We start from the raw sequence: 27,698 nt of genomic DNA, 5'->3' as shown, positions 1-27,698 counted from the left end.
ATTGCTTTATCTGTTAATTGTGACTTTATAATATCCTGATGAACAGTTAATGCTGCATTTTTTGACCAATTTTGCATGCTTTTATCTGGTAATCTGAACAACTACTTTGAAGACAACAATATGCAATATAACAGCCATTGTTGAATTCATATCATCTTGTTTTTTGAAATTCTGTATCATTTCTAATGGGTTTTTTTTACTATTTTTTATTCTCTTTAAAATATAATATTCTGATGAAAAAATCCTAGGAGATAATGAGTGGGAATTACTTGTAAGAAGTATAAGCATTCATATGATTAGAATTATTGTTATATAGACATTTTTCTAGAAGGAAATTAATGTATTGTTCTTCCCATTCCATGTAAGTTTCTCGGTGTTAGTACTATTGACATTTCAGAGCATTATTTGTCATAAGGGACCATGTTGTGCATTGTAGGATGTTTAGAAGCATCACTGGCCTCTGCCCACTGGATACCAGTACCATTCCCACCACTGTGGCAATTAAAAATGGGTTTAGACACTGACCATGTTCCCTGGAGAATAAAATTGCCGCATTGAGAATCACTGTCCTATACCGAATGCTTTGGTAGCAGCTCTTATTTTTCTCTCTGCTTTCTTTATTCAAGAAACTTCTCTCATACCTCTTATTAGGAACTGGGGTAGGACATTAGGAGTGGCCCATCACATATAACTGACAGTGCCCCAGAAATGACTGTCAGCAACCCTGAGAAAGTGCTACTGGAATAGAGACAAAAAAACAAACAAGCAAACACGTACAATAAAGGGTCTTTCCTCACCCAGGGAAGAGGTAGCCTGGGGTGAATGTCATAATCTAGAATCGGTTGGAAGAGGACCTGGCCAGGTTTCTTGAGGTCAGCCCACCAGTCCCAGGGTCTTGGGTCCTGAGCTGTCCTTGTAAGATTCTACCAGGCCTGAAAAATAACAGGATTGACTGAGTGACATCTGACAGCAGAAGTGGAGCCCGGTGCTGATCCCGCTGCTGTTCTGCACCTTGTACTGGTGGACACCTGCAGTTTGACTCCACGTATCTTTTGTGACCTGAATTAGATGTTCATTGTCCTCACCAGAGTCCTCCAGAATTTAATAGCAGAAGGCCAGCTTTTCCATTCTTCATCAACCCATAGTGACTGCAGGCAGGCAGTGGGGACATGTGCTTGACAGGGAGTTTTCTGTACTACTGAGGGTGTAGTAGTACAGAAGACTGACTGTCTTTACAGCTCCCCAGGGCGTATGAACAGGGAAAGAGTGGCAATATCTTCTTTGTATCATGTCTTTTTGCTTTTCTCTGAAAAGTCCTTTTTATTCGTATCACTTGATTACAGCAAAACTTGAAAGTTGTAGACAAGCAGGTGTCCTCAGCACCCACTGAGTGAATGAGGAAAATGTGTTGTGGAGAGATCATGTCTTCTGCAGAGTGATGCCAGCCAACAGTGGCAGAGCTGAAGCTGACCCTCGTTCACTCCTTTAGCCCAGAGCCCAGGGATGATGTTGCCATCTTGGGAGGGAAGAGCAATTGTGAGGAATGGAGTGATTTGGCTGAGCTTACTTGCTGAGCTCTAAGCATGGTGTGTGCAGCTCCAAGAAAAGACTGACCATGCACACACCATTCCCAACAGACTTCTGCTATGTTGTGTGGGGGTAGAGACATCCAGTAAGCCATTGCCTGGCCATCAGACCAGGACCCAGTTGACAGCTGGGATGCACAGTGTCCACAAAGCGTGTTGTGGAGAAGGGAGGGTTGGGGTGGCCGGAAAGAGGAATGATTCTTTTAAGGAAGGAAGTGGTTCTTAGGGAGCATCTGTTTTTTGTCCACTGAAGTGGTGGGAGGTCCTAGAGGGAGTAGAGACCCTACCCCACGGCACCAGGGGTGTCACAGATGCTTCAAGGCATGCCGCCATCCCTACCATGTGGAGCGGGATGAGTTCCTATACATGTGTCAGGCAGAGAGAAGGCACCAGTAGTCACATGATTGCTGTGGTGAGGTGTGGGGTCCTGGGGAGGGAGCCCCACAGTCCATAGGCTGTCTTTCCAAAGCTCAGGTACATCCCCTTTGCACTCAACTTGGGCACAGCTGCCTGCCTTGGAGGTGTAAGGAGCAGAGATGACAGTAAAGCCTGCTCCCCAAATGCTGTGCGTAGTCACCGGGAGTCTTAATGTCCAACACAGAGACTCCCTGATCGCGCAGCCAACCTGATGTGTTTTCCTCAGGTGGTCCTGCAGCACTTTAACCATGTTTCCTACTGTCTGCCTTGTAGTGTACACTACTGTGCCCTCTCCTCTCCAAGCACTGCTGCCCTTAGGAAGCTCATGTAAGGTCCGAGTTACTCTACAGCATCACACTCAATGTCTGTGTGAGTGAATATTAGTTTTTGGGTGCTAGGCTTGACATCATAGGGCATGGGAATGATTTAAAATGGGCCCATCTCTCTAAAGATGGAAAGAAAGTTCTTCATCTATATGATTTTTCTTTTGGTTGTTTGAGACAGAGTTTCACTATGTAGTTCAGACTGACCTTGAACTCCCTGTGTAGCCCAGGCTGGCCTCAAACTCACCAATCCTTCTGCCTCAGCCTCTGGAATTACAGGCATGCACCACCATGCCCAGCATCTATATGATTCTTAGCATCCGCCATGATCCTAGCTAACTATGTGTGCCCTGATCTTGTGCCAGGAGTGATTTACTTGCTCCCATGGGCTATTTCATTTAATTTCCATACTAACCTTAGAAAATGGGTACTTTAAATATCCCATCTCATACTGACACCCAAAGAGGTTAATCGTGCCTCAAATTACATGTGCTGTTGCTAGTGGCCATGCCATGAGTCAAACCTGGGTCTGCCTGGCCTGAAATTCATCTTTGTAATCACCAAGCCAAATAATGCTTGTGCTGCTAAGTGTGCTATAGGCATATAGCATAAGCTATGAACATAGAATTGGGACACATGCCCACATGGATGGAAACAGGGCAGACTCTGGAGAGGGGGCAGGAATGAGTCTTGGAGGTGGGCAGTGTTCAGATAGGCAAGGAGGGATCACCCAGGCAGGCTTTAAGAATGTACACAGGTGCCTCGTGCATAGCATTGAAGATGCTAAAATGGTTCATTCATCTGCCAGTCAGTCTGTGCTTTACGCCAGCTTTGTATAGAGCCATTCATACACGCTGTGGGAAAGGTGTGCTTTCCTTCTCTCCTGTTCTGTGAGTTATGTGTCAGTGTGGCCGCTCATCACTTGTCTTATTGTTTGGCAGCTTTGACCCAAAGAGAGCCGTGCAGCAACTCAGAGCCTGCGGGGTATTGGAGACGATTCGCATCAGCGCAGCGGGCTATCCATCCAGGTAATGTGCTTCCGGCCACACCCTCCTGGGATGCTAGAGAGCAGCCAGAATGGTGCTCCAGGGAGTCCTCATACTGTTAACCTGAAACAGATCCTTAGAAAAGTTCCTACACCCTGAGAGCCCAGGCACGATGCTGATGGGAATAAGAATTTCAGTTTGACCTGAAAAATACAGGAATCAACAGTAACATCCTTTGGGACAGCTTTTCAGATTTCACCTTGTCACTGGTCTAGGTGAACGAGCTACAGGAGCAAAAGAGATTCCCTCTACGTTCAACTCCTACACATGGCCTTTCATCTTTTTTTTTATAAAATACAGTGGTATAATATTTACCATCTTAACCATTTTTAAACATTTAGTAGCATTATGTTTATATTGTTATGCAACCGTCACTACCATTAAAATACAGTGGCATAATATTTACCATCCTAACCATTTTTAAACATTTAGTAGCATTATGTTTACATTGTTACACAACTGTCGCTACCATCCTTTTACAAAACTCTTCTCATCTTACAAAACATGCAATAAAAACTCCCTGTTTTAGTCCCTGTTTGCTACTATAACAAAATACCTCAAACAAGGTAACTTTATAAAGAAAAGAAGTTTATTTACTTCATAATTTGAGAGGCTGAAAGTCTTAAGACTATGTGGGAGTGATAATATCAGACAGGAAGCCAAATAGGACCTGGGGTCCCACAGTACCTTCTGAGAGTGGTGTCCCAGTTGGACTGAGGACCTTCCGGTATGCCCCACCTCCAAACACCACTACCCTTCAAACTTCAACACATGAATGCTTGAGGAATAAATTGTATCAACCATATCCCTCCCCACTGCCTGTCCCAGCCCCAGCAGCCACCTTTCTGCTTTGTCTCTGAATTTGACAACTCAAGGTGCCTCATATAAACTGAATCATGTAATTCTTTTGTTCTTTGTGATTGGTTTGTGTCACTTAGGATAATGTCTTCAAGGTTCATTTGTATTTACAGCATATGACAGAATTTTCTTCTTTTTGAGGCTGAATAATATGTTCTTGCATGTCTGTATCACACTTTGCCTACCCACTCATCTCTGGTTGGATCCATTTACCTTTTAGCATAGAATCCCTGTGGTGGAAAATATACTTTCATGGACTGATGTACACTGTGGATAAGCCATGGAAGCACTCCAAGTCTGAGGAAGCCATGCCAGGACTATGGATTTTCTGTGGAATCTTGCCTGAAATAGGGGTGGGAAGCAAGTGACAATCCCACTAATTCACACCAAACTACATACCAGTGACATAAACCAAGCACCTTCTGCTGTTACCTGGGACTGAATTGAGCAGTGCAACAACTCAGAGCTGTGATCCTGCCTACAAGGACCAGTCCTTGTGAAGTCCCTTGCATGTCAGGGTGGAAGGTACCAAAAGTTTGGGTGAGGGGAGGTAGCACAGGCCTCCTCTCCACCTGTCACTTTGCCTGCAGTGGAGGGACCATTTCATATGCAGTGGTTAATTATCCATAAAGTGCTTAACCATAAACAATTCCCAAATGTTAGGCCTGGAGGGAAGTTGTTGATGGAATTAGGAATTTGCATTTGACTTGGAAAATAGAACTATCACTAATCTGTAGCATCCAGGCAGCTTTTCAAAACCCAGCAGGATGATCACTGGAGCAAGGTCTAAGGCTATTAATTCTTTCCTTTTCAATTACATCTTTCCTTATTTAGGAAAGGTCTAATTTTTGACTTTGATGTCTTAAACACTGATAGCTAGTCACCTCCCTGTCAGGAACATGGGCTAGTTTCTGCTGCTTTTTTTTATAGTAAACTTTAAAGAATTTATTTCAACTTCACTCACTTATATTTCTTGGAATGGAAATATATACATTATTCAGCAATAAATGCTTTAACCTGAAATTCACTCCAATTAAAGAAAAAATGTACAAAAAAATTCTTTTTTGCTCTTACAACTCAAAATAACATTTTCACAACAGCAAAAACCTTGAACTAAAAATCCACAATTACACATCCTTAAGTGTAATAAGATGGCCACATTCAATTATCTGGAGATGACAAAAAAAATAATAATTAGGGCAGGGCTTTGAGTAACCAAAAGGAAAACTCCCCCAGTTGCTAATTTGCCTTATTTAAGAGTCACCATATTTTTGTCAGTGTTAATCAAGATAGTCTCTGCTTCTCAAATAAGGCTTGGCGTTCCTTTTCTCAGTCTGCCCTGTAGTACCCAGCATCTCTATCTTTTGATTAAGGGGAGAGGGCCCAGGGCCCAGGGCCCAGGTTGAGTGGCTTAGGTGTGAGTTCAAACCACTGACATTTCAGTCCCTGCTATATCCATTAGGTTCAGATCCAACAAAGTTTCATTTAGTTGAAGAGTTAGAAAATGACCTTACGGTGCTGCTGAGCTACTGATCTTCGAACTGAGTTCTGTGGGCAGCTGCTCCACTCTTGGCATTTCACTATTATGTGTATGCGACTCCTAAGACAGGTGTCACCTATCAAAGGCTTCTTTACTTCCACCATTGTTAGTCTCCTGTTTCTCAGAATTGTGTATTGCAACTCATTAGCGGGTCATGAAATCAGTTTAATGAGTTGTGACCAATGTGTTGTTCTTTATTGAAATAACTTGGGTTGGAAATTGTAAGAGGGCAGTTGGTGGCAGAAAGAATACTATGGCATGACTGTTTCTCAGTGTTATGTGAGGTGTGCTGTCATCTACAGTGTGGTCCCATAATGAGACCCAGAGAACAAGTAAGCTGCTGGTGGCTGAGTTGGGTCTAGAGCCAGTGCTCCTCTGCCCATGCTACATTGTCCTTGCTGAACATCTTACTGCTTATGTGCATAAAGTGGTGTCCTCCAAATATAGGTTTACCAGCGGAAGAAGGGGCTTGCTTGGGCGTCCTGAACGACAGTGCTCTCTCCTGTGCCAGGCCTAGACCTGAGACCTGACACAGCACTAACTGCTCCGCATTCTCTCTAACGTTTTGGAGTCCAAACTCTGGAACTGTATGCTGGGCAAAAGCTGAGATAGCCAGAGTTTGTTGAAGCCTGGCCTTTGTAGTTAGGCCTGAGTTCAGGTGTTGGCTGCCATCCTTCATGGGCTGAGTGACCTTGGGCAAGTTAATAAACCTCTCTAAGCCTGGGTTTCCTTATCTTTAAAATGATCATACTTACTTCATAACTGTTGTAAGGAATGAGATAAAGTCCTCAGCACAGTACTAAGCACCTAAGCATTTAATAAAATATTTATCATCAGCCTGATATGAGCAAGAAGTTGCCTCCCTATGAGTGTAGGTATCTGGGAAGAATATGTCTATACCAGAGATTTCTGGCTTTGTTTTTACGAAATCCTAGTGTGTGTGGCTACCTTGAAAGAGTATCCTGAAAGCCTTAAGCAACTGAAAGGGTCAGTTTAAAAGTTATATAAAGGGGCTAGTGGTGTAATTTAGTGGTAGAGCATAGCATGCCCTTCATATGCTCACACACATCATGCCAAACTCTCTAGGGCCATTGTAAAAGTGAGTTTGGAATGTCAGTTTCCACAACCATACCTGTGCTATACACTGCAGAGGCCTGGCAGTAAGCAGAGAAACTGAGTGTTCACCTTTGTGTATAACTTTCCACTGTGTGTCTGATGGTGGGTTTGTAAAGTGGAAGGTATGTAAATCAAGGCCATATCAAGCCATGGAGAAGACACAAGGGAAGCAGATGACAATGGGGTCATCTATGCCAGGTGAAACCTTGGGGGCCATCTCAGTATAAAAGGAGCCACCTGTTTCACCAAGGACTTTCTAAGTAATGGGAGGACAAGTGACTTGAGGAGGTGTCATGCCAAGAGTGTCTCCTTGTACATCAAGAAGAGGCTTAGAAGACATGGATCTGACCTGGTTAACTATAAGCCCTGCATAGGCAGACCTCATTGTCGTATGCTTCCCTTGTGTCTTCTCCATGGCTTGATATGGCCTCTATGCACATCTGCTACCTCTAATGCACCAGCTGAGCTTCCTCAAAGCCTCACCTGGTGAATCGGAGTGACAGTGTGTGTCACCCACACTCCTGCTAGGTTTGCTATCACTGTATAAAACAATCTGTTTTAGAGATAAGAGGAGGAGGTGGTTTACTTCTGGGATCTCATGTGAACTTCATATGAAATGGGAACAGTATTTTGCCTTCTTGAGGTCCTTATCTCCCCTTTAACCTTTCTCCTTCATGTCTCCTGAGTGGAGCGTCCAGCTCTGAGCTGGCCACGCCCACAAGAAACTCACAGCTAAAAGTGGCACAAGCTTGAGGCAGTGAAAGAGCAACTCAAGCAGATGTAAGTTTATAGTGCAAATGTGGGAGGAGTGGAGACTTCTTGGATAAGGTGAGGCTGGAGCTGAGCCTTAAAGAATGAGGAGGATTTGGATTGGTGGGGTGGCATCAGGAAAATGCCACCAGCTGCGAAGCAGCACACAGTCCCAGGATGGACTGCAACTTAAAGAGGGCTTCTCTGCCCTCTCAGCGCCCTGTGCCCACTGCTCAGTCTCCCAGTTGCACCATGCTTGGGCACCAGATGTACTTTTCCCTCATCCAGGCAGCCTTTTCTTGGCAGCTGAAAGAACTCATGGCTGCCAAATCTTCAGAGCCAGGTGGGAACGGCTTCTCCTACTGTTGATTCCACCTGGCTGCAGTCAGAGTTGCCAGCAGGATCAAGATGTGCACAACTTGCTGGCCTCTTACGGGGTGTCTTTTTATTTTCTGCCACCCTAATTGTTTTAGACTTCTTTCTTGTGGGTAAGTACAAGTGCATCTGTGCCTTTTGTTTATGTAATTACAGGTGTTATGAACAGTGTGATGAAGGAAGGAAAGATACACTTCTGGTATCACAGCACATGTTTTCTTTTTTTTTTTTTTTTTTTGGTTTTTGGTTTTTCTCCGGTACCGGGAACTGAACTCACGACCTTGCACTTGCCAGGCAGGCACTTTTGCCGCTGAGCTAAATCCCCAGCCCCCAGCACATGTTTTCTAAAGCCATGATACAAATGTGCGGGCTTAGATCTGGGACGCTCCTTTCATGTCTTCCTTACATTTGCTGCCTTAGCACATTTCACCGAAGGGTCCAAGAGAGGATTCCCCCCTGAACTGGCATTAGATTTTGGCAAGCAGCTCCATGGTTTTATGGCACTTTTGTTAGTATTGTAGTGACATTGGATCGCTCATACTGTTTCATCTAAGTCCTAATCTCCTTGCATCTTCTTGCCACTACCAAGCCACAGTACTTAGGCTAGCATTTATTTGGAAGATGAGTGGTGAGGGACTAAGCTCTTGCGCCTGCCATCTTTTGTCTGAGCCCATGGGTTAATTTTCTACATTTTCCATGATAATCATATGGGGTGACCTCACTGATGAAAGGTAAACAATGCTACCTAACCACTTAATCCAGGAGATTGGTGTTTATCTGCTGTATCTAGGTATAAGTCAGATGGAGTTTTATGGCTGTCACCTGGCGACAAGGTGTTGGCTATGGAAGGAAGTACATAACAGGTGTAATGTGTGCTAGCCTGGATATGTAGAGCTTAGCTCTATTTGAGGACCTAACTTTGGGAAATTTTCTCAAGAGCAGAGGGACTTGAATGGAATATGATCAGATTGGGAGTCATATATAAAAAGAATTCACCTCCCCAGTTGCTGAAAATTCAGTAAAGTGACTTTACTTGTATTAGGTTGTCAAATAATTGCATAACTTTGCACAGCTGTGTCTTAAGGACATTTTAGTGGGCTTTTGTGATTAGGGGAGTTACAATTTATTTATCTTTCTGTATTTCTACTGTGTGAGTGACCAAAGGAAGGAAAATGGTAAAGAAAATTGCTTACATTGCCCAGGATTGCAGAGGCTGGTGATGAATCTTCCACGGGGCTGTTCTCTAAGAGCCCGAGCATTTCAGGCACAGTTCCTGCATCAGCTCTACAGATGACTCGAAAGAAGAATTCTTACCTTTCTTCCAAATTTGAGGCACATTCAATATCCCTAAAGTCTACCAAGCTAGAGGAGACAGCTGTAGCATTGCCAGCCAGCAGCCAGGGTTGCTGTTCCTCAAGCTTTAAGGTACCTGATTATTTTTATCTTCCTAAGAATGATGGCTTTCTTGGGAGTGTGGCTTTAAATGAAAATGTATCATTCTATTTGAAATGCTGCACTGTGGCTAAAAAATATGTCCGCTGTAATGTGCATAAAGCACAGTGATGAAGGCATTGTCAGGGACAGAACCTGACCCACACCGCTCTTGGCTCTGGTGCCTATGCAGTCATCTGTCCCTCTGGGCTCACAGAGATGGGAGGAACTGGGGCAAATACTGTTTAACCAAAACAAGTGTGGTGGAGGACTCCTTGAATGTGTGATTTATATTTCAAAAATGAATGAAAGCAAAGCTGCATAAGCTCCAGTTCTCCTTCACTTCAACTCATCATCTTAGTAACAGTTGAGGCTTCCTGAAAAGATTTCCAGCTCCTCAACTTCCATCTCTCCAAACCCATGAGGAATAAATAGCCTGAGATTGTAGAATTAGATAGAAGCCTTAGAATCTGCCTGATTTACCTTCCTACGTAATCATGTTTGAACCTAAAACAGACACACAATTATTTCCCTTGCTATCAGAAAGAAAATAGTGCAAAACTTATGTTAGAATGATATGATTCTTTATCTCAGGCTCTTATAGCCTCAAGTCCTGACTGTTTTGCCTTTCTTTTCTGTAGACCAGGGGTTGACCTAGTGGTACACAACGCAGGGCTGCACATCACAGTTAGGAGGTCATACTTACCAATTTCAGAAGCCAGGGCCCTTCCTCAGGCCTAGGAGTCAGAATCTGAGACAGAGTCCTCAGCATTTACATTTTGACAAGGTTTCCAAGTGAGTTTTAAATGCATCCTGCCTGAAAACCATTACTCTGGAGGTGCATGTTGGTCCCGCTGGAGACACCTGGTCATGTGCAGACCATGTTAGGACTAGTGGGGTTTTCCTCTGTGGTCTCCTCTTTGTGTCTCAGCTCCAGCTTACAGCCAGTGGGGAGGAATTGTTTCCTTCTTCCTGCAGCAAAGCTTAGCAAGCTTCAGAGCAGGGGCACTTCTGTGGCTGAGCCCGCGTTCCCTGGGAGAGCCAGGATATGGGGGGTGGTATATGAAGTATTTATAGTGCTGTGAGGCAAAGAATGAACATCATGCAGTCTTTTCCCTAGGAATTCCATCATGAGGTTAGTGCTGAAATAAAAATAACAAACTCTGATGAAAGCTGCTCATGAACCTCATCTTTTCTGTCACACTTATTATTGGGATATAATGCACATCATATAAGATTCATTCTTTTAAGGTAATTCAGTAATTTTCATTACATTCAGTTGTACAACCATCACCACTATCTAATTTCATAATATTTTCACTACCTTGAAAAGAAACTGTTAGCAATCCTTCCTCCTTTCTACTCCTCCCAGGCCCTGGCAAACACTAAACTTTGTATTTTGGTTGATTTGCTTATTCTAGATATTTCATTTGTCTGCAGCCATGTGATATATGATCTTTTGTGTCTGGCTTCTCTCACATGGGAATGTTTTCAAAGTTCATCCATGTGACAGCATGCAGCAGTACTTTATTCCTTCACATTGCTGAATATCGTTTCTTTGTGTGAATATATCACATTTTATTTCATCCATTCCTGAGTTAGTGGGTATTTGGGATGCTTCTAGTTTTGGGCAAGTATGAATAATGGTGCCATGAACATTTGTATGGTTGTTTTTGTGTGGCCATATGTTTTCATTTCTCTTCAGGATATATCTGGAAGTGGAATTTTTCAGTCACCCTTTACCCTTTTAAGGACCTGCCATACCAATTTCTGCAGTAGCTGTATCGTTTTACATTCTCACCAGCATTATATGAGGGTTCCTTTTTTATTTTTTTATAAAGAAGTCTCATGTTGCTCAGGCTGGCCATGAACTCTGAAACCTCCCATCTCAGCCTCAGGGACACCTGGGGTTACAAGCATGTGCCACCACCTGGGAAGGATTCCCATTTCTACACATTTTGCCAGTACTTGTTATCTGTCTTTATTTTTGTAGTCCTCACAATGAGTATGACATGATATCTCATTGTGATTTTGACTTGTATTCCCCTGATGGTTAATGATTTTAAGTATCTTTTCACATGCTTATTGGCCATTTGTATGTCTTTTTTGGGAAAATGTGTATTCAAATCCTTTGCCTATTTCTAAAACTGGGTTATGTCTTAGTTACTTATTACTGAGACAAAATACCCAATACCCAAAGTTAAAGGAGGAAAGGTTTAGCTCAGCTCACAGTTTGTAGAGGTTTTAGTTGATAGTTGGTGGGCTCCAAAGCAGGGCAGCAGGGCAGAGGGACATGGTAGAGAGAAACAGTCCGTGGCATGGTAGGCAAAAGGCAGCAAGCAGCAAAGCAGCAGCAGCAAGTCTCCCTTTCCCTTCTCTCCCATCCAGGCTATAAACTTTTGAGTGGTACCACCCACACCCAGGATGGGCCTTCACGTTATCCATACCCAGAAATGTGCTAAACCAATCAGTGGACTAATTTAGTACGACACACCTTTAATCTCAGTATCACATATTCTAGATCCAGCCAGCTCCAAAAAGCCCCACCTAAGAGCACATGCAACTTTGGGGGGCCATCTAGATATAAGTCATAACAAATTATTTGCTCACTGTTGAGTTGTAAGAGTTCTTTATTCTGGATAAGAGATCTTTATCAAACATTCAATTTAAAACTATTCTTTTTTCATTTTATAAGTTTTTTACTTTTTTGATAGCATTCTTTGAAGCATAAAAAGTTTTAAAGAAGTCTAATTTATCTAGTTTTTTCTTTATTTGTGCTTTGGATGTCATAGCTAAACAATCATTGCCTAACCAAGTGTCACAAAGGTTTATTTCTATGTTTTCTTCTAAAGGTTTTTTTTAATGGTTTTAACTGATCCATTTTGAGTTAATTTATGTATATGGTATGAGGCAGGGTGTCTAATTCTTTTGTATGCAGATATGCAGTTGTCCCAGTACTGTTCGTTGAACAGATCACGTTAACTCTTGAGGTAGACAAGATAGGTGGTATCACATCCATTTTGCAGATGAGAAAAATAAATCATAGAAAAGTAATTGAGTCAGTCCTCCAAGATAGAAAAGTGGAGAGAACCATCCCATACAAGGGTAAGGCTGCCTGCCCTTGTGAGTCTCTAAGAAGGTGTCCTTTTTTCAGCTTTGGCCTCTTGTGTCTGTTTTATTCATTTATTTATTTAATCTTTTTTTCTTTATCTTTTTGGGGGGACAGGGTCTTGATATGTAGGCCAGGCTCACTCTGAACTCAAAATCCTCCTGCTTGAGCCTCTATGGTACCAAGATTACAGGTGTAGGCCACTAGGCCTTGCATCTTGTGTCCCTTTTGAAGTCTTATCCATCCCTGGTATATTTCAAAGAAAACTCTTATATACAAAAAGCCTTTATATCCAATATACTTTATTTCTCTGCTGTTTTATTCCTTTAAAGTGGAGAACAGAGATGTATATGTTCCTTGATGGATGGCCAATATGAAGAGTATCCACAACTCTATATCCAGAGAGGGACCATTGGTCCTAGTTGGTAGACCTCACAGCTGACTAAATGCCTTTCCTGCACAACTGCTGTTGGTTCCTATGTGAAGTATTGTAGGGGACAAGGTCCCTACTGAGACTCACAGGCTCCTACAAAGAGAAGCATTACAAAGAGAAGCTTCCCACTGACATGGGATGCTTGATCAGAACCCTTTGACCAAAGATGAATGACAAGATATTGAAATATGTGAAAGTACAACTGATACACTTAATCTTTTTTTTTTTTTCACTTAATCTTAATTTAGCATTTCTGAAGGACCCTTGGGATCATCCATCATGACATCTTTAGAGGTTCTTCATTGTAGTCTGATGTCATAGAGATTGTATGATTTAGAGCATCAATCACAGCAAGGTCTTACTAAATAGACTCTCAGGCTTTATCTGATGCAGCCAACATCTGCATGAGAAAACATGCCCCAAAGAGAACTAGCACAAAGATCTGCAGTAATGGCTAACCCTGGTTCACTGTGTACTTCTCAGGCAGGTATGTTGTTCTGCAAAGTATTCCCACATACAGATGTTTAAGTCCAATGTAAGACTCCAGATGGGTGCTCAAACAATACCTCAAGTCCTGACTTCCCTACCCCATCCATAGCTGCCTTATCACTCACTGTCTTCTGAGGAGCTCGTTACTAGGAGGCATCCTTCGAGACTACTGACTTGCCGATGCCTGCCTGCAGAGAAGCAGTCACTGGCCCTGGGCCTTTCCCACACACTCCACTGTGGCCAGGTCAGAACAGCTTCTCACCGGCAGGCCAGAGCCCACCAGGCAAAGGCCTTTCTTTAGAAGGAAGCATGACATTGAAGTCTAGGGTGCTCAGCCAGGCTCCCAACATGAGAGTTGGAATCTAGGGAGAGCAGGGCTGTAGTGAAGGGAGGTCTGAGGGGAGCTGCCATTGCTGAGACTCCACAGAGCACAGACAGGGCCTGGGTGTAGACTCAGGGTGGGGCTGTTCTCCCACCACTAATATAGAATAGAATAGAAGAGGACCCAGCCCCAGAAGTGGGCTAAAGGACCTCCCCAGGCAGAATGAGAGGGTGTGTGTGGACCACCTGGCAAGGAAGGAGTTCCACTGGAAGCAGATGGTAGTCATGGGTGGTTGTTCCCACCAAACCTTCCTGGACTAAAATTATGCTCTGTAGTAAACATTTTACAAATACTTGAGAGTTTTTAATGTTCCAGGCAAGAGGGGTAGTCCAAAGAGTCTATATATTTTGTGGGACTGTCCCACACACTCTAGAATTGTTAACCCAAAGACATTCGTCCCTTTTTTGAGAAACTGGAAGAAGACATTTAACTGCCTGGTGTGTGGGGGGGGAGTGTCAGTTTCTGTTTTGTTTTGTTTTTTCTGGTACCAAGGATCGGACTCACATCTTTGTGCTTGCCAAGCAGGCGCTATGCCGCTGAGCTAAATTCCCAGCCCCGATTCTCAGTTTCTAACCATTTGAGTACTCAGTAAAATATGATTTCTTATACTATAATATGCAACAGGGTATAAAGGCACAGTTGGTAGTTACTGTTAAGTGTTGAGAGGTTTTAAAACATGTCAGAGAGACAAGGGAGGCTTGTACTTAACAGAGTTCCTCATACATGTACAAGCAGATCTGTAATAGAAAGCCCAAAGCCCTGGGCGCATGGTGGACTCAGGCCTAGCTAAAATGCAGAGTGTGTGTGTGTGTGTGTGTGTTTCCATTATGGGGTGGGGTGGGGGAGTCCATAATGGAAAATTATTCTGGGCAAGGCTGTGCTGTCACTGAACATGCAAAGGTTCCCCCCAAATCAATGTCCTGGTAAGAAGTTCTGCTTTTGGAAAAAGAATCACACATTTTGTCAGCTTCACTTTGAAGGTTTTCCTATTAGAGATGAAGGAGCCTTTCCTGGGAGTATTTTCTAGCTAGGGGCATTCAGAGGTTGATGGAAATAGGATCCCATGTGTGATTCTGGGTCCTGGAGTGACCAGTGCCTTTATAGGCCTCCTGCCCAGGCCATGTAGCAGAAGAGCATCTGCTCGAAGTGATAATGTGCTTCTCAGTGGACCCTTTGCCTTCATATGGGGACCTGGCATCCCCAGGCCCATAAACTTCAGTGCACATGCTCTATGGTGCAGGTTATGTTTTTAAGAGTATGTTTTTGAGAAAAGGAGTGGAGCAGGCTTGTGCGGTAAGGGTAAGCAGTTTAGATCTTTGGAAGTTTTGCAGATAGTCCAGATAGTCCACGTGATGGACTCCTTGGCTTACTGGCTTCTAAAACCCTGTGAGGTGTTTTTGTGAGGTGGGAGACTATTACCTCTTTTACAGCTAGGGGAGGTGAGGCATCCAGGCTGGGACTGGCCAAGGGCAGAACCAGGTTTCTGCACTTCTGTCCTCCAAAGTTTCTGTACTTCTGTCCTTCGTTCTGAGCTGGCTTTGATGTCTTTACAGTCACATCTCCCTGCTCTCATGACTTCCTTGAGTTGTGGATCTGTCAGCAGTAAGATTTTCAAATTAGAAGCATTTAAGATTTTTAGCCTAGCTAAATGCTGCTTTAATTATTTCCCCCAGCAAAACTGCAGACTCATAGGAAGAAATAAGACAAATGAGTACACAAATAACTATGATGCAGAATGTGGGAAGTGCTCTCAGAAATTTACAAGAAAGCGCCAAGCAGCTTTAAAGGGAGGGCCAGCAAGGATTGCATTACTTGCGTCAGTTGAGTCAGATGGGCAGGTGGGCAGGGGCAACAAGGAGACTTAGACTTTATGAAGTTCTTTTTTCATATCCAATATTTCATTTGATTCTTGCTCAAATCCTTCTTTCCCTATGTGGAAGTATCAGAAAGCATGGTCTATACATAAAACTGGATGGGGGTAGGGCAGAAAGCACCTAGGAAAACTTTAGTGGTGTTTGCATGTCCTAGGAACAAAAAGCACGTGTGATTTGCAGCTTGTCAGCTCTAGCTTTGTGTTCCCCAGGCCTCTGGTGTTAAGTCACTCAAGATTGATCAGAGCTGGGAGCTTTTCTTGATATTTATTGTATATGACTGAAATAATTGAAGCAGCATTTAGCTGAGCAAAGACCTTAAATATTCCCATTTTCAAGGCTGCCTGTTTACAATGCCTGGTAACTCAGGGGTTTGATTCACAGTCTCTTCACAGCTGGAAGGCACAAAGGCTTCTGTTCAGTGACTGGAGGGCATAAAGAGCGAGAGGACCCTTTTGTTGGCCATAAAACAGGCATTGGGAGCTGTAAGGGCCTTCTTTCCTCTCCCTAAAGGGAGTCCCTGTGGACAGTGAGTAGGCTTCGGAAGAACCCAGGAGCTCTGAGTGTAACATGGGCTCTCATTTGTGACATAACAAACAAGTTAAAAAGCGAAGGAGTATAGAGACCAAGTACAGTGGTGGTTGCCAGCAGTCGAGAGGAGGAGTGAATGGGGTGGAACTGCTCAGGGTGTGGAATTTCCTTTTGGGTTGTGAAAATGTTTTGGAATATTGCAGATGATTGTACAACTTTGCAAATGCGCAAAAAATTATTGCGTTGTACACTTCAAAGGGTAAATTTTGTCTTAACATAAGTGATCTCCAAAGAAAGCTTTTATTTTAAAGCAAGCAGCAAAATAAAACCAGCCCTTAACATAGAGGAAAAAAGATGGAAAAAAAAGTCATCCTGATATGTATTCCTACACTTTCTCCTTTCTTGAGATCCATTACTGTATTAGAAAACTTTCACCAAGCAAAGAAAAATATTTACAGAGGGAAAAGGGACATAGAGGGAGGCAAGGAGCTCAGTCTCCACTGTTCTTATCATTGTAAGGAGGCTAGGCCCAGGCTGTCCTAAGGTCCTGGAGTCAAAGCAGAGGAGCTGTCAGGGAGCCCACTCCCCAAGCTCAGGGCACACCATCAACCTGCTGGGCTCCTGACACTTGCTTCTCTACATAAAGTTTCCAAAGGACCCTCCTTAGAGGCAAACAGCTTCTAGGAAAGAGGTACAGTCCCTCATTTTCTACTAAATACCTCAATGTGTCAGTCTGAGGAGCTGGCCAGTCCCTCAGCAAGACCACCAATTGGTGGCAGTTGCAACCAGTGCCTGCTGACTTCCAGACAAGGTGTACGCAGCAGGAAACCCTGGAGAACAGGGCCTGCTGGCCCCTGGAGATGCCCCTGAAGGTGTGAGCCAACACTGGCTCTGCACCTCCACCACACAGGACTCGGGAAAGTTGAGCATGGGCTGTGTTGACCTTCAGAGAAGTTTAGACCTCTTGGGAGGGATTGTGCTGACTCACAGTACACAGTTGTTCGAGGAGACTATGAGCATCTCTGAAAACTGAGGTGAGAATTGAGACGTGTCAGGGAAGTATGAAGAGAGACTAACTTTGTGAGGAAGGGCAGCGCTGCCTAGGAAACAGTAGATTTCCTCGTGGAAAGACTGACTTGTTTATGTAGAGATGGCCTCAGAAGCTAGGAGGCAACAAACTTAAGATGCTCTCATAGACTCTTCCCAAACTCATCAAAGCAGCACTTCCTTGCAAAGACAGTGGATTACAGGTCTCTTTGATTATGTGAAATCAGAATGGTGGCTGTTCAGAGAGCCAATTCTAGTGATGGAGAAAAAGGAATCATAAGCAAAACCTATTTGGGGAAGGAAGTGGTTCTTTCAACACCATACCAAAATATGGACAGTGTTTCCTCTAGGGATTAAGAATTAGGATAGTACCACTCTTTCTTTTCCAATGTATACTTTTCTGCACTTAAAAAAAGCAGTCATCAGTTCTTTAAGATGAAAGCTCGAACATTTAAAAACAAAGCTGTGATCAAGCATAGTGACACATGCCTGTAATCTCGGCTACTTAAGAAGCTGGAGGCAAGAAAATACAAACTCAAGGCCATCCTGGGCAACAAAGGGAGATCTTATCTCAAAATAATTTTTTAAGGGGACTGGGGATAAAGCTCAGTGTTTCCTAAGCTAAGTCCCCCCGTACCACAAAACAAACACAAAACCAACCAAAGGTGCCCTACTCCTTCAGCAGTGTCAGCAGAGGAGAGAGCTCTGTGTTTGTGCAGAGACCTCTGCTCATCCCACAGAAAGTTCCTCCCAGCCCGCCCATCCTCTGTTCTCAGCCTGACTCCAGGGACCTATACAGACTGGTCTTTTTGGAGAGTAGTAGGAAAGACAGAACTCCCCAGGGGTTGGCTTTTGCTGCTCTGAGAATGCCTTGTTCAATAGCATTGACCCCATTATACACTATCTAGGTCACCCTTAGCCCATGTATGGCCAAGAGGCAGGATGTGTGACCTGACATACCTTTGCTTGTCCTTCAGGTGGACCTACCATGACTTCTTCAACCGGTATCGGGTGCTGGTCAAGAAGAGAGAGCTTGCCAACACCGACAAGAAAGCCATCTGCAAGTCTGTCCTAGAGAGCCTCATCAGGGTGAGGCTGGCTCAACTGGGGGCATGACCAGGAGGCCTGAGAGTGGAGGGGTGGGTAGGCAATAGCAGCTTCTGACGTCATTCTTATTGAGACTGCCTCCGAGATGTGGATTCATTCTCCTGCATCACATACTAAAAACAAAAAACCCCTTTACCTAGAGTACCTCCTAGCCTTTTCACATCTCAGCATACACACAAGACGGAGTTTTCCGAACAGCTCACTGGGGTGCCCGGGGAGACTGCTGCTGGCCATGGCCACTAGCCCAGGATCTCTGGCTGCCCCATAGCAGGGACCCACCCATTCCTGCCACTATACCTGGGTGGGATCTGATCTAGAGTCCAGGCATAGCCCCTGTCAGCAGAGCAGAAAAGAAGTCGTCCACTTTCATCTTATTGCAAAGCTAGCCCCAGCCCTCCCTATTTGCATATTTTAAATCAGGCAGTAGATTTATGTTTTAATTGAAACAACCTGAAATAATACCTGACAGCTGAGACTGGACAACTATAAAAAGAGTGCCATGAGTAGCAAACCCTTAAACATTCCAGTAGTTCCAAAGAACTCAGGGATTATGAGTGTGACAAGGTCTCCATAAAGGGCTAAACCTTATCAAGAATCTTCCCTTTTAGAAGACTGTAAAAGGAGTTACATCAAAAATGCTAAGTTTTCAAGTATTACTTTGCTAGGAAATCTGTTTATTTGGAGTAGCTTATTACAAAATAATCAAGTGTTGAGGTCATGTTTTATTCAGTAAATGTGTCAGTCATCGTCTAAGCTTGTAGTTATGGACAACACAGGGTATTATGTTAAATGTGTAAGGTTTTAAAGTTGTCTTTTAAAAAGGAAGACCCAAATACTGTTCCCTCTTGTCCCTTCCCCTTTTTAACAGAGCATAGCAGTCTGGTTAATTGGGGGCTGTGGTTTGTTCCTGGTACTCTGGTGAGCTTAAGTTTTGCTTTTTATGGTCTCGTTCTTCATTGGTGAGAAAAACGTGTTCAAGGTCAGCTGATTTCAGCTAACATGGAGTGTCAGCTGGTACCAGCGATGACCTCTTGGTGTGCAGTGCAGACCTCTACCATGTGACTGTCTTCTCTTTCGTTCACTCCTCCCCTCTCTCCTCTGGGCTTCGCCAAGGTTGCTAGCAGAACCTCCACTTCCCAAACAGAGGGTATACACTGCACTGTATGCTGCTCTGGATCATGGAACCAAGTGCCCTGCCTGGGACCTGCCTTGTTGACATGCATGGGTCACCGGACCTTGCCGGGCACAGCTGCTTCTTTCTCAGTGGTGATGAGCCTACCTACTTCTAGTGCCCAGCTTCCAGTCCCACTCTGCCCTCCTGCTTTCCTGGTCCAGCACTTGCCTGCAGCACTTCATGTTACTCTTAAGGCTCATTTCAGATACTTGTGTCCTTCTCTGCCGGAGCCCTGTCTCTGCAGTGACACACCCCCCTTATATGTGAGCATTGAGCCCGGCACAAAGGAGCCCTCCACACAGTCGTGGCATGAATGAGCGGGAACTTGCCTGAAGACAGGCTACAGGACATGTACTGTTTCCTCTGCCTGAAGTGCATTTTCCTTCTTTAACCGGCTCATCACATTCTACTGTCTTTCCAAACTGAGCTGTTGGATACTTCCTGGCCTGAGAAGCCTGTTCCTGGCTTCCTAGGTGGAGTTAGCAACTCCATTTCCTATGGCCGATAGTACTCAATGTCTGTCTTCTCTTATTGCATTTATCTCCTTGTACTGTGATTGAATGTTTGTCATTTCACTGGCCCGTGAGCATGTAAATAGCAAGGACCTTACTGTTGCTGTGTTCCTACTACAATTCCTGTTTCTCATGGGAGTGATAAGTTAGTGCAGGTGGATGCATGAGTGACCAGCCAGGTAAGCCCATCATGACTGGAAACTGCTAATAATGGCTCACCTTCTCAGGAAGGTGCAAGCATCACCCATTTTACAGATGGGGAAACTAAGGCACAGAAAGCTGATATAAATTGCCCAAGGTTGTGTAAGTGGATTGAGAAGCCCTTATGGTCTAAATCACAATGCCTGGTTAGTGTCACTCTGCATAGTTGTCTTTCTGGAGGCCTTGTTGTCCTTCTCCCCCTCCCCACCCCTTTCTTGGGCAAGATCATCTGAACACTCATGCTTGTAGTGCTTGTGCCAAGTGGCTGGATTTCAGCAGAGTCACAATTTGGCCTATTGCTATGGCCACAGACATAGCTCAGTGGCACAAGTGCCTGCCTGGCAAGTGCAAGGTCCTGAGTTCAATTTCTAAAAAAAAAAAAAAAAACCAAGTTGGCCTAGAAGGGCATGTGCCACCTTGCCCTGCCTTGAGCAAGTGCTCGGTACATTTTAGAACAGAATAATTGGGAGAGAAGAAGGGATAAAAGTGTCTGGTAGGCCAGACACAGCTCCTAATGACCACCTTCTGTGGGGCAACCTGGGAGCTGGGGGCTGCTTTATTAGGCTATTGTGGAGAACTTTCACCACTGTAGTTATCTAGGGGAGGAATGTACAGTGTGGTAGCATCTCTGCAAGGATCTTAGGAGCACCCTTTCATACTTAATGTGATTTGCTGCTTTAGCTCCACAAATATATATATTGAGTTCTTTCTCCATATATTAGTCTGGAGTGGGGTCAGAGTGAGGGGTATAAAAAAGTGTGCTGCATGAGCCTTGCCCTCCCGGATTAATAATGAAGTCAGCACAGACATAACTGTAGAGAATCAGACCGTGGGGACTGACCATCGTGCAAACCTGCACCTTCATCATGACAGTGAAGAAGCCTAAGAACAAGCTTTTGTTGGATAGGCAGTGCAGCCTTCCCAGCGTGTGGAGCCTGACTCATGCTCAGCCGGTGAAGCACAGTGACTCAGCAATCTCTCCAAGCCATTTGCCAGCGTGAGACATATTTGCATGTATGTGTTTCGTAGACACGGCTCGTCCCTTCTTGTCATACTATGGCCATTGTGCCAGCAGACACACTTAGATGTCAGTTTGTTTGCAACGGACTCTCAGTTGTCATTGGTTAACTCCGCCTGGGGGAGGGTGTCTCTCCTTACCCACTGGAGTGGACACAGAGAAGGACAAGCCATTGTAACCTAATAGATATAATTAAGATAGTAATGATGGGTGTAAAAACATCTCATAGTGCAGTTTTACTTGGGAATTATTTGCCGTCTATAATTATGTGTACCACTGTGTGACCATTTGAGGATAATCAGGTCATTGCCTTGCTCAATACCCCAATTCCTGGCTCCCTTTCCAATTATGTACAAGCTCCTTAGGGATTGGTTCCTCCCACCACGCACATTTAACCATCCTGGCCTTTAGTTCCTCGAATATACTCGGCTTTTGCCACCCCCGGACATTTGCATTTGTTCTGCTTATTTGCATTTGTTCTGCAATTTTTAAGAAGGTTAGTACATGTTTGTACTAAACATGTACATGTACTGAATATTATGTACTTAGTACATAATGGTCGTAAGTTCATTGTGTGGAGTTGGTACACGTACACAATACATCTTAATTATTTTATTTCTGCCCACACATCTCTTGATCCCCTCCTTGTTTGCAAAAGACCTACCTCTCTGTTTTCTATTATCTACCTTTTATTTTGCTTTTTAAATTATTTATACTTGGAGTTTATCATATAAGAGAAACTGGTGATATTTACTGACTTACTTAATGGTATGGTCTCAAAGTGCCTGTCTGACTGACTTAATGTTACGGTCTCAAAAATCCATTTTCCTACAAATTACTCAAGTGTATCCTTCTTTGTGGCAGAGTAGCACTTCATTATGTACAAATACCACATTTTCTTTATCCATTCACCTGCTCATGGACATATAGGCTGCTCCCAAGATTGAGCTACTGTGAGTTGCACTGCTGTAAACATGGTTATGCATGCATCACTGGAATATGATGTCTTCAACTCTTTACCTAGAAGGAAAATAGTTGGGTCAAATGGAATTTCTATTATTAATTTTTTGAGGAATCTCCATACTGATTTTCAAAGTGGTTGTACTAATTTACACTCCTACCAACAATGTAGAAGGGTTCTTCCTGCCTTCCACCGCCAAAGACTTGCCCCGGCATTTGTTATTTGATTTCTGGATGATAGCCATGGAATGCTCCTTCTTGGTATTTCACGGGGGCTGCTTTCTTCATTCAAGTGTTTGCTCAAATATCACCTCCCAGAGATGCCTTTCTTGATCATCTTTTTAAAATATCCCCAGTTTCATTTCCTCTTTAATTCTCACCACTGTCTGAAAACAGAGAGTCTTTACTTGTCTGTCTACCCTCACCATGGTGTTGGTACTGTGAGGGTAGCAATTTTGTTCACAGCCATGTCCTGGATTCCTAATCCAGTGCCTGCCCCATGGTGGAGACTCTGTGTCTGTTGAACACTGAGGGTTGTATGTTCCTGCAGAGGAGGGGTATGTGAGGTCTGGAAAGGGAGTCCGCCTTAGAAGAACTGGGTGGTGTGGGGAGTGCTACCTTGCTGCTCACTCACGACCAACCAGCTCCTCTCCCTGCCTTGTGAAGGATCCCGACAAGTTCCAGTTTGGCCGCACCAAGATCTTCTTCCGGGCAGGCCAGGTGGCCTACCTGGAGAAACTGCGGGCTGATAAGTTCCGAGCAGCCACCATCATGATCCAGAAAACTGTCCGGGGATGGCTGCAGAAGGTGAAATACCACAGGCTAAAGAAGGCTACCATTACCCTGCAGAGGTACTGCCGAGGATACTTGGCCCGCAGGTGAGCCAACCTAGAAGGAGGGAGTCTTCCCCTCTCATGATCAGCAATCAGAGTATTCGAGTGCTTCCTGTTGGCCCCGTCTATACCTGGGCTTTCTCCTAAAGGTTGGACCCATTCCCCAATGTCCTTCTCCAGGAGTAGGTCTAGTTTCTAGGTCTCCTGGGGCCCCCAGCACCATCCCCTCATCCTATCAGTAGTAAGCTAGAACCAGCTGATTTTTTACACAAATCAACCATTCCTTCTGCCTAAACCCCAAAGAAAAAACATGACTTTTAGGGAAAGAGATTGAGCCTTTTTCAGTTAACTTTTATACAGTCTCATTTCTACCATGAGTTTCAGAATCCCTTGGAGTTTGGTAATTAGAACTGATTCCTGGGAGGCCTTTTTATGAGTTACTGTACCAAGCCATCACAGAGAGGGTGTGACTTATCCAGCCATCACAGCCACCTTGTTGTAGAGCTAGTCAGGCTCCTAGGCACTAGCCTGACATTGTGCAGAGGAAACTGCTGTAACCACTCCCTTCCCAGCTGATATTCCTGGCCTGATGTGCTGGAGTGATGGGTGTGTCTCCACTGAGGCTGGCATGAGGGGCCACCTCCACTGAGATGTATCCTAAGCACGGGGGTCATAGCCTCCAATGAGATGCACCTCAGACATTTTATACAAGTTGTCAGATTTCGGTCCATCCCTGGTTCATAGCCAGTGCCCTCTCCAAATTGGAATTTCCTTGGAGGAGTGACAATAATTGCCATGAAATCTTCCATTTGGGAGCCCAAATTTCACAAGTGGCTGCCCACCCATCTCTGCGAGAGATTTAAAGAGAAAAGATAGCAACACCCTGTGTATTATAAAGGTAGGAGAGTGTTCCTCCTCACTTGTGTGCTTGAGACTCCTATGCTCAGCATAAGCTGCTTATCCAAGCATGCCTAGAGAGGGTGAGTACCATTAATCACCTCTGAACTGTTGAAAGGAGCCCTGGAGCACAAGCTGTAGACATGAGAAGACAGTAGTTTTAATGCATAAGTGTTTCTCCTCCGTCCATGCCACCTAGTCAGATCATCACTGAGTACCCGCATGTGCAGGCCTCTGCCTTGGGCTCTCTGTTGGTGAGCACCTAATAGAGCTGGCCTGCATTTCCTGCAAGGACGTATGATCCAGAGACTAGGCAAAGCCCAGGTAGGGGGAAAGCATTTGCAAGGAGCTGGACGAGAGAACCATGCATCCCTGCAAGTATGTGTTGCATGGCCTGAGTGTGTCAGTCACTTCCTCTTCCAGGGTCATGCTAAATGATTTCCAAGGTCTTTCCTAGCATTTGGCATTCTGGAACTCTGAGTACTTGCTGTGACCCAGTACCAAACAAGACTTTTTACAAGAACAGAAAGTGTCAGACTGGCTCTTTGTCTTACTAGGGAGGTGAGGTAGGAGTGCAGAAATGAAAGAGAAGAGAGAGGTTCGCATTCAGGGCACGATGGGCAGAAAGTTGTGGGATGAGAAGAGAGAGAGGATCGCTAGGGACCTGAGAAAGTTTTCATCATTCAGCTTGTATTTGCCTAGTACCTGGTGCCCCAGGTCCTGAGCTAGATGAAGGCGTACACAGTAATCAAGGTGTGGCTCTGGATATTTTCGAGCCTGGCTAGGCACAGACAGACAGCAGTGTAAACACTGAAGGATAGGGAGTGCTGAGGGTACAGGCACAGGGAGCATTTGAGTCAGGATCACAGAGGGTGTCAGGCCCAGCCTGGGGTTGTTGCTGATACAAAGACTTTGGGCCACAAGGAGAAAGCTGATTCTGCTGTTCTGAACCTGAACAAAGATCATTGTCCCTGCATTTGGAAAGAATGATGAGAAGTAGCCTGTGGGTATCTATGAAGGAAGGCAGAAGGCAGGGCTTGTGTCAGGGCTGTCTCAGGTCATCCGTACTGGCTGGCCGGTGCCCTTGCACTGGCCCCACCTGCAATCTTCTTTCCCCCAGGCTGGCTGAGCACCTGCGAAGGACGCATGCAGCCGTGGTGTTCCAGAAACAGTACCGCATGCTGAGGGCCCAACGAGCCTACCAGCGGTTCCGCAGGGCTGCCGTCATCATCCAGGCCTTTGCTCGGGCCATGTTTGTGCGCAGAGTCTACCGCCAGGTGAGTAGCCACCCCAAGGGACTTGCATGCTGCAGATCCACAACTAAAGCAACAGTGGTGAGTTGTTAGCAACACGAGCATTTCTTGGGTGTTCCTGACTTTTTTCTAAATACTTTCACATCTCTACTCTCACTAAATCCTCTTCAAAGTTCCATTAAGAAGGAAAGGTATGTATCTTTGTGCCCCTTGGCACCTGAGCTGCCCGAAGAAACTGAGTCCCGTATCAGCCAGCAGTGGGACCTGCTGTTCTGACTCGGACTCATTCACATTTGAGGCAGGAGGTGGTAGTAGGCATCAGCAGCTCCTGTCCCTTTCTTGGGCAAATTAGGAACCTGAAGCCCAGTCAGGTGAGGTTAGGAGAAGGATGCTAACCTCATCCTGCCAGGCCATTGCTGTTTGCATTATTCCAGTGGGGCTGAAATCCGTGATTAGGTAACTGTAGATCAGGGCAGTTTGATCAACCAAGTAACACCGTGTAACCGAAGCATAATGCCCATTTGGAAGATGACTTGAAGGAAATGTGTAAAATGTTGTTTTCCTAAAATGAACCTCTGTTGCTTCCATGATCAGAAATATGTAATTTTCTAAATAATAAAAATAAAGCTATAAACTCATGATGAGAAAACATATGTGGTCCGGCGTCAGGGTGGATGGAACACACCTGATATAATATGTAGAGAATCCCAGGCCAGTGAGACAAGGGTCTCTGAATTTCCTGAGAGGTTGGAAATGTGCCACCCTGGAAGGGGCAAGCGACACTTTGGACAAAACCAGCAAGAGGCAGCAGGTACACAGCAAGTGCTAGATGTGACTCCCAGCTCTGTCATGTAGCTGTGGCATTGGACATATTAATTTCTTCACACTTTTGCTTGTTTATTCATTCTATGAACATTTATTCTACAGTGTATTAAGGCAAAAATATTGATGCTTTTGGTTTTTAACTTGCTAGAAAAACAAACTCTCAAGTTATTGTAAGCCATTACCAGCTGGGACCTCTGACTGAAGTACCTTGCTTCATCTTCTAGCTCCCTCAACCCAATTTGAGACGTGCATCTGTCAGATGGGGAGAGATGAATGACATAATCAGTAGGCCCCCATAACTCTGAGGTTTTTAAATTGGACTGTGATATGGTTTCACAAAGGTAAAAACAAGAATTTGACAGCTAATTCTCTGTGGATACATGGGCTTTAGAACCTAGCTAAAATTTGTTCATAAAACAGCCATCAAAGCCTTACATGCTAGGGAACACGTTTTCTGTCTCCTACCATTGAGGCTGACCTTGTCTCTGTCCTCCAGATGGTTACATAAGCTCCCTTGCTTCTGTCCTGCAGTGCAGACCCACAGGGTGCGTGTGCTTATCCCCTCCCAGGTCCTTATGGAGCACAAGGCCACCATCATCCAGAAGCATGCCCGGGGCTGGATGGCACGCAGGTGTTTCCAGCGGCTGCGACATGCAGCCATCGTCATCCAGTGCGCCTTCCGCAGGCTGAAAGCCAAGCAACAACTGAAAGCCCTCAAGATAGAGGCCCGCTCAGCAGAACACCTAAAACGCCTCAATGTGGGCATGGAGAACAAAGTGGTCCAGCTGCAGCGAAAGATTGATGAACAGGTCAGTGCCAGAAGCTCCCTACCATTGTTGGGGCTGGTGGGACACCCTAGGCCTGTTTAAACAGAGTGGTGCATGCCAGAGACCTGAGGGAACGCAGAAGTCCTCAGGGCATCACCCACGAAACAAGAACTGATACTGACAATGGCAGGCAGAATAATGAACCCCTCAAGATGTCCACATCCTTGTCCCTGGGGTCTGTGAATATGTTGCCTCACAGGGCAGAGTGGGCTTTGCAAATGTGAATTAAGTTAAGGTTCTTGAGATAGAAGGCTGAGCCTGAATTATATGGTGGACCCAGTGCAATCAGATGTGTCCTTGTAAGAGGGAAGCAGGTGAGATTCAGATGAGATGTGAGGACAGAATCAGAGGTGCTAGTGATACAAGGCCACAAGCCAAGAATTATGGGCAGCATCTAGAAGCTAGAACAGGTACCAAAATAGTCTTCCCTAGAATGTCCTGAAGGACCACAGTCCCGTGACCCCTTGTTGACTTTTGACTCTTAGAAGTGTAGGATAACAGATCATGTCTTTTGAGCCACTGACTTGGAAAGTGACAGATGAGCCCCAGGTCCCAGGCCCATGCCCTGTTTCTATACCCCTGCAGACCAGCACAGCATGGCAGCAGCAGTAACAAGTGCTGCAGAGGGTCACTGTGGGCCGATGCCTTTCTGGCACTTCATCTGTATGTGTAGCCCCCATGAGGTACATGCTGTGTCCTGCTTTCTCACAGATGACAAACTGAGATGGCCTGGTGTACAGTTCAGGAAATGGTCACCCCTTTCCTCTGCCTGCATGACCACCTTCCC

At 44.8% G+C, this 27,698-nt stretch overlaps 1 protein-coding gene across 1 annotated transcript in view; it reads left to right on the top strand.

Moving 5' to 3' along the window:
* Positions 1 to 27,698, top strand: part of Myo5b (myosin VB) — a gene marked incomplete in the record, with an annotated part of 354,780 nt that overhangs the window by 251,629 nt on the left and 75,453 nt on the right. Inside the window, 5 exon segments of the mRNA XM_013510622.1 lie at positions 3,268 to 3,354; positions 18,282 to 18,393; positions 22,943 to 23,154; positions 25,127 to 25,283; positions 26,654 to 26,893. Coding sequence (XP_013366076.1) covers positions 3,268 to 3,354; positions 18,282 to 18,393; positions 22,943 to 23,154; positions 25,127 to 25,283; positions 26,654 to 26,893 — 808 coding nt within the window.

The sequence above is a fragment of the Chinchilla lanigera genome, unplaced genomic scaffold (assembly GCF_000276665.1).
Source record: "Chinchilla lanigera isolate Chin_1 unplaced genomic scaffold, ChiLan1.0 scaffold00001, whole genome shotgun sequence".
NCBI classification, from domain to species: Eukaryota; Metazoa; Chordata; class Mammalia; order Rodentia; family Chinchillidae; genus Chinchilla; species Chinchilla lanigera.
The sequence above is the reverse complement of the archived record's forward strand: the minus strand, read 5'-3'. Positions and strand labels throughout refer to the sequence as shown.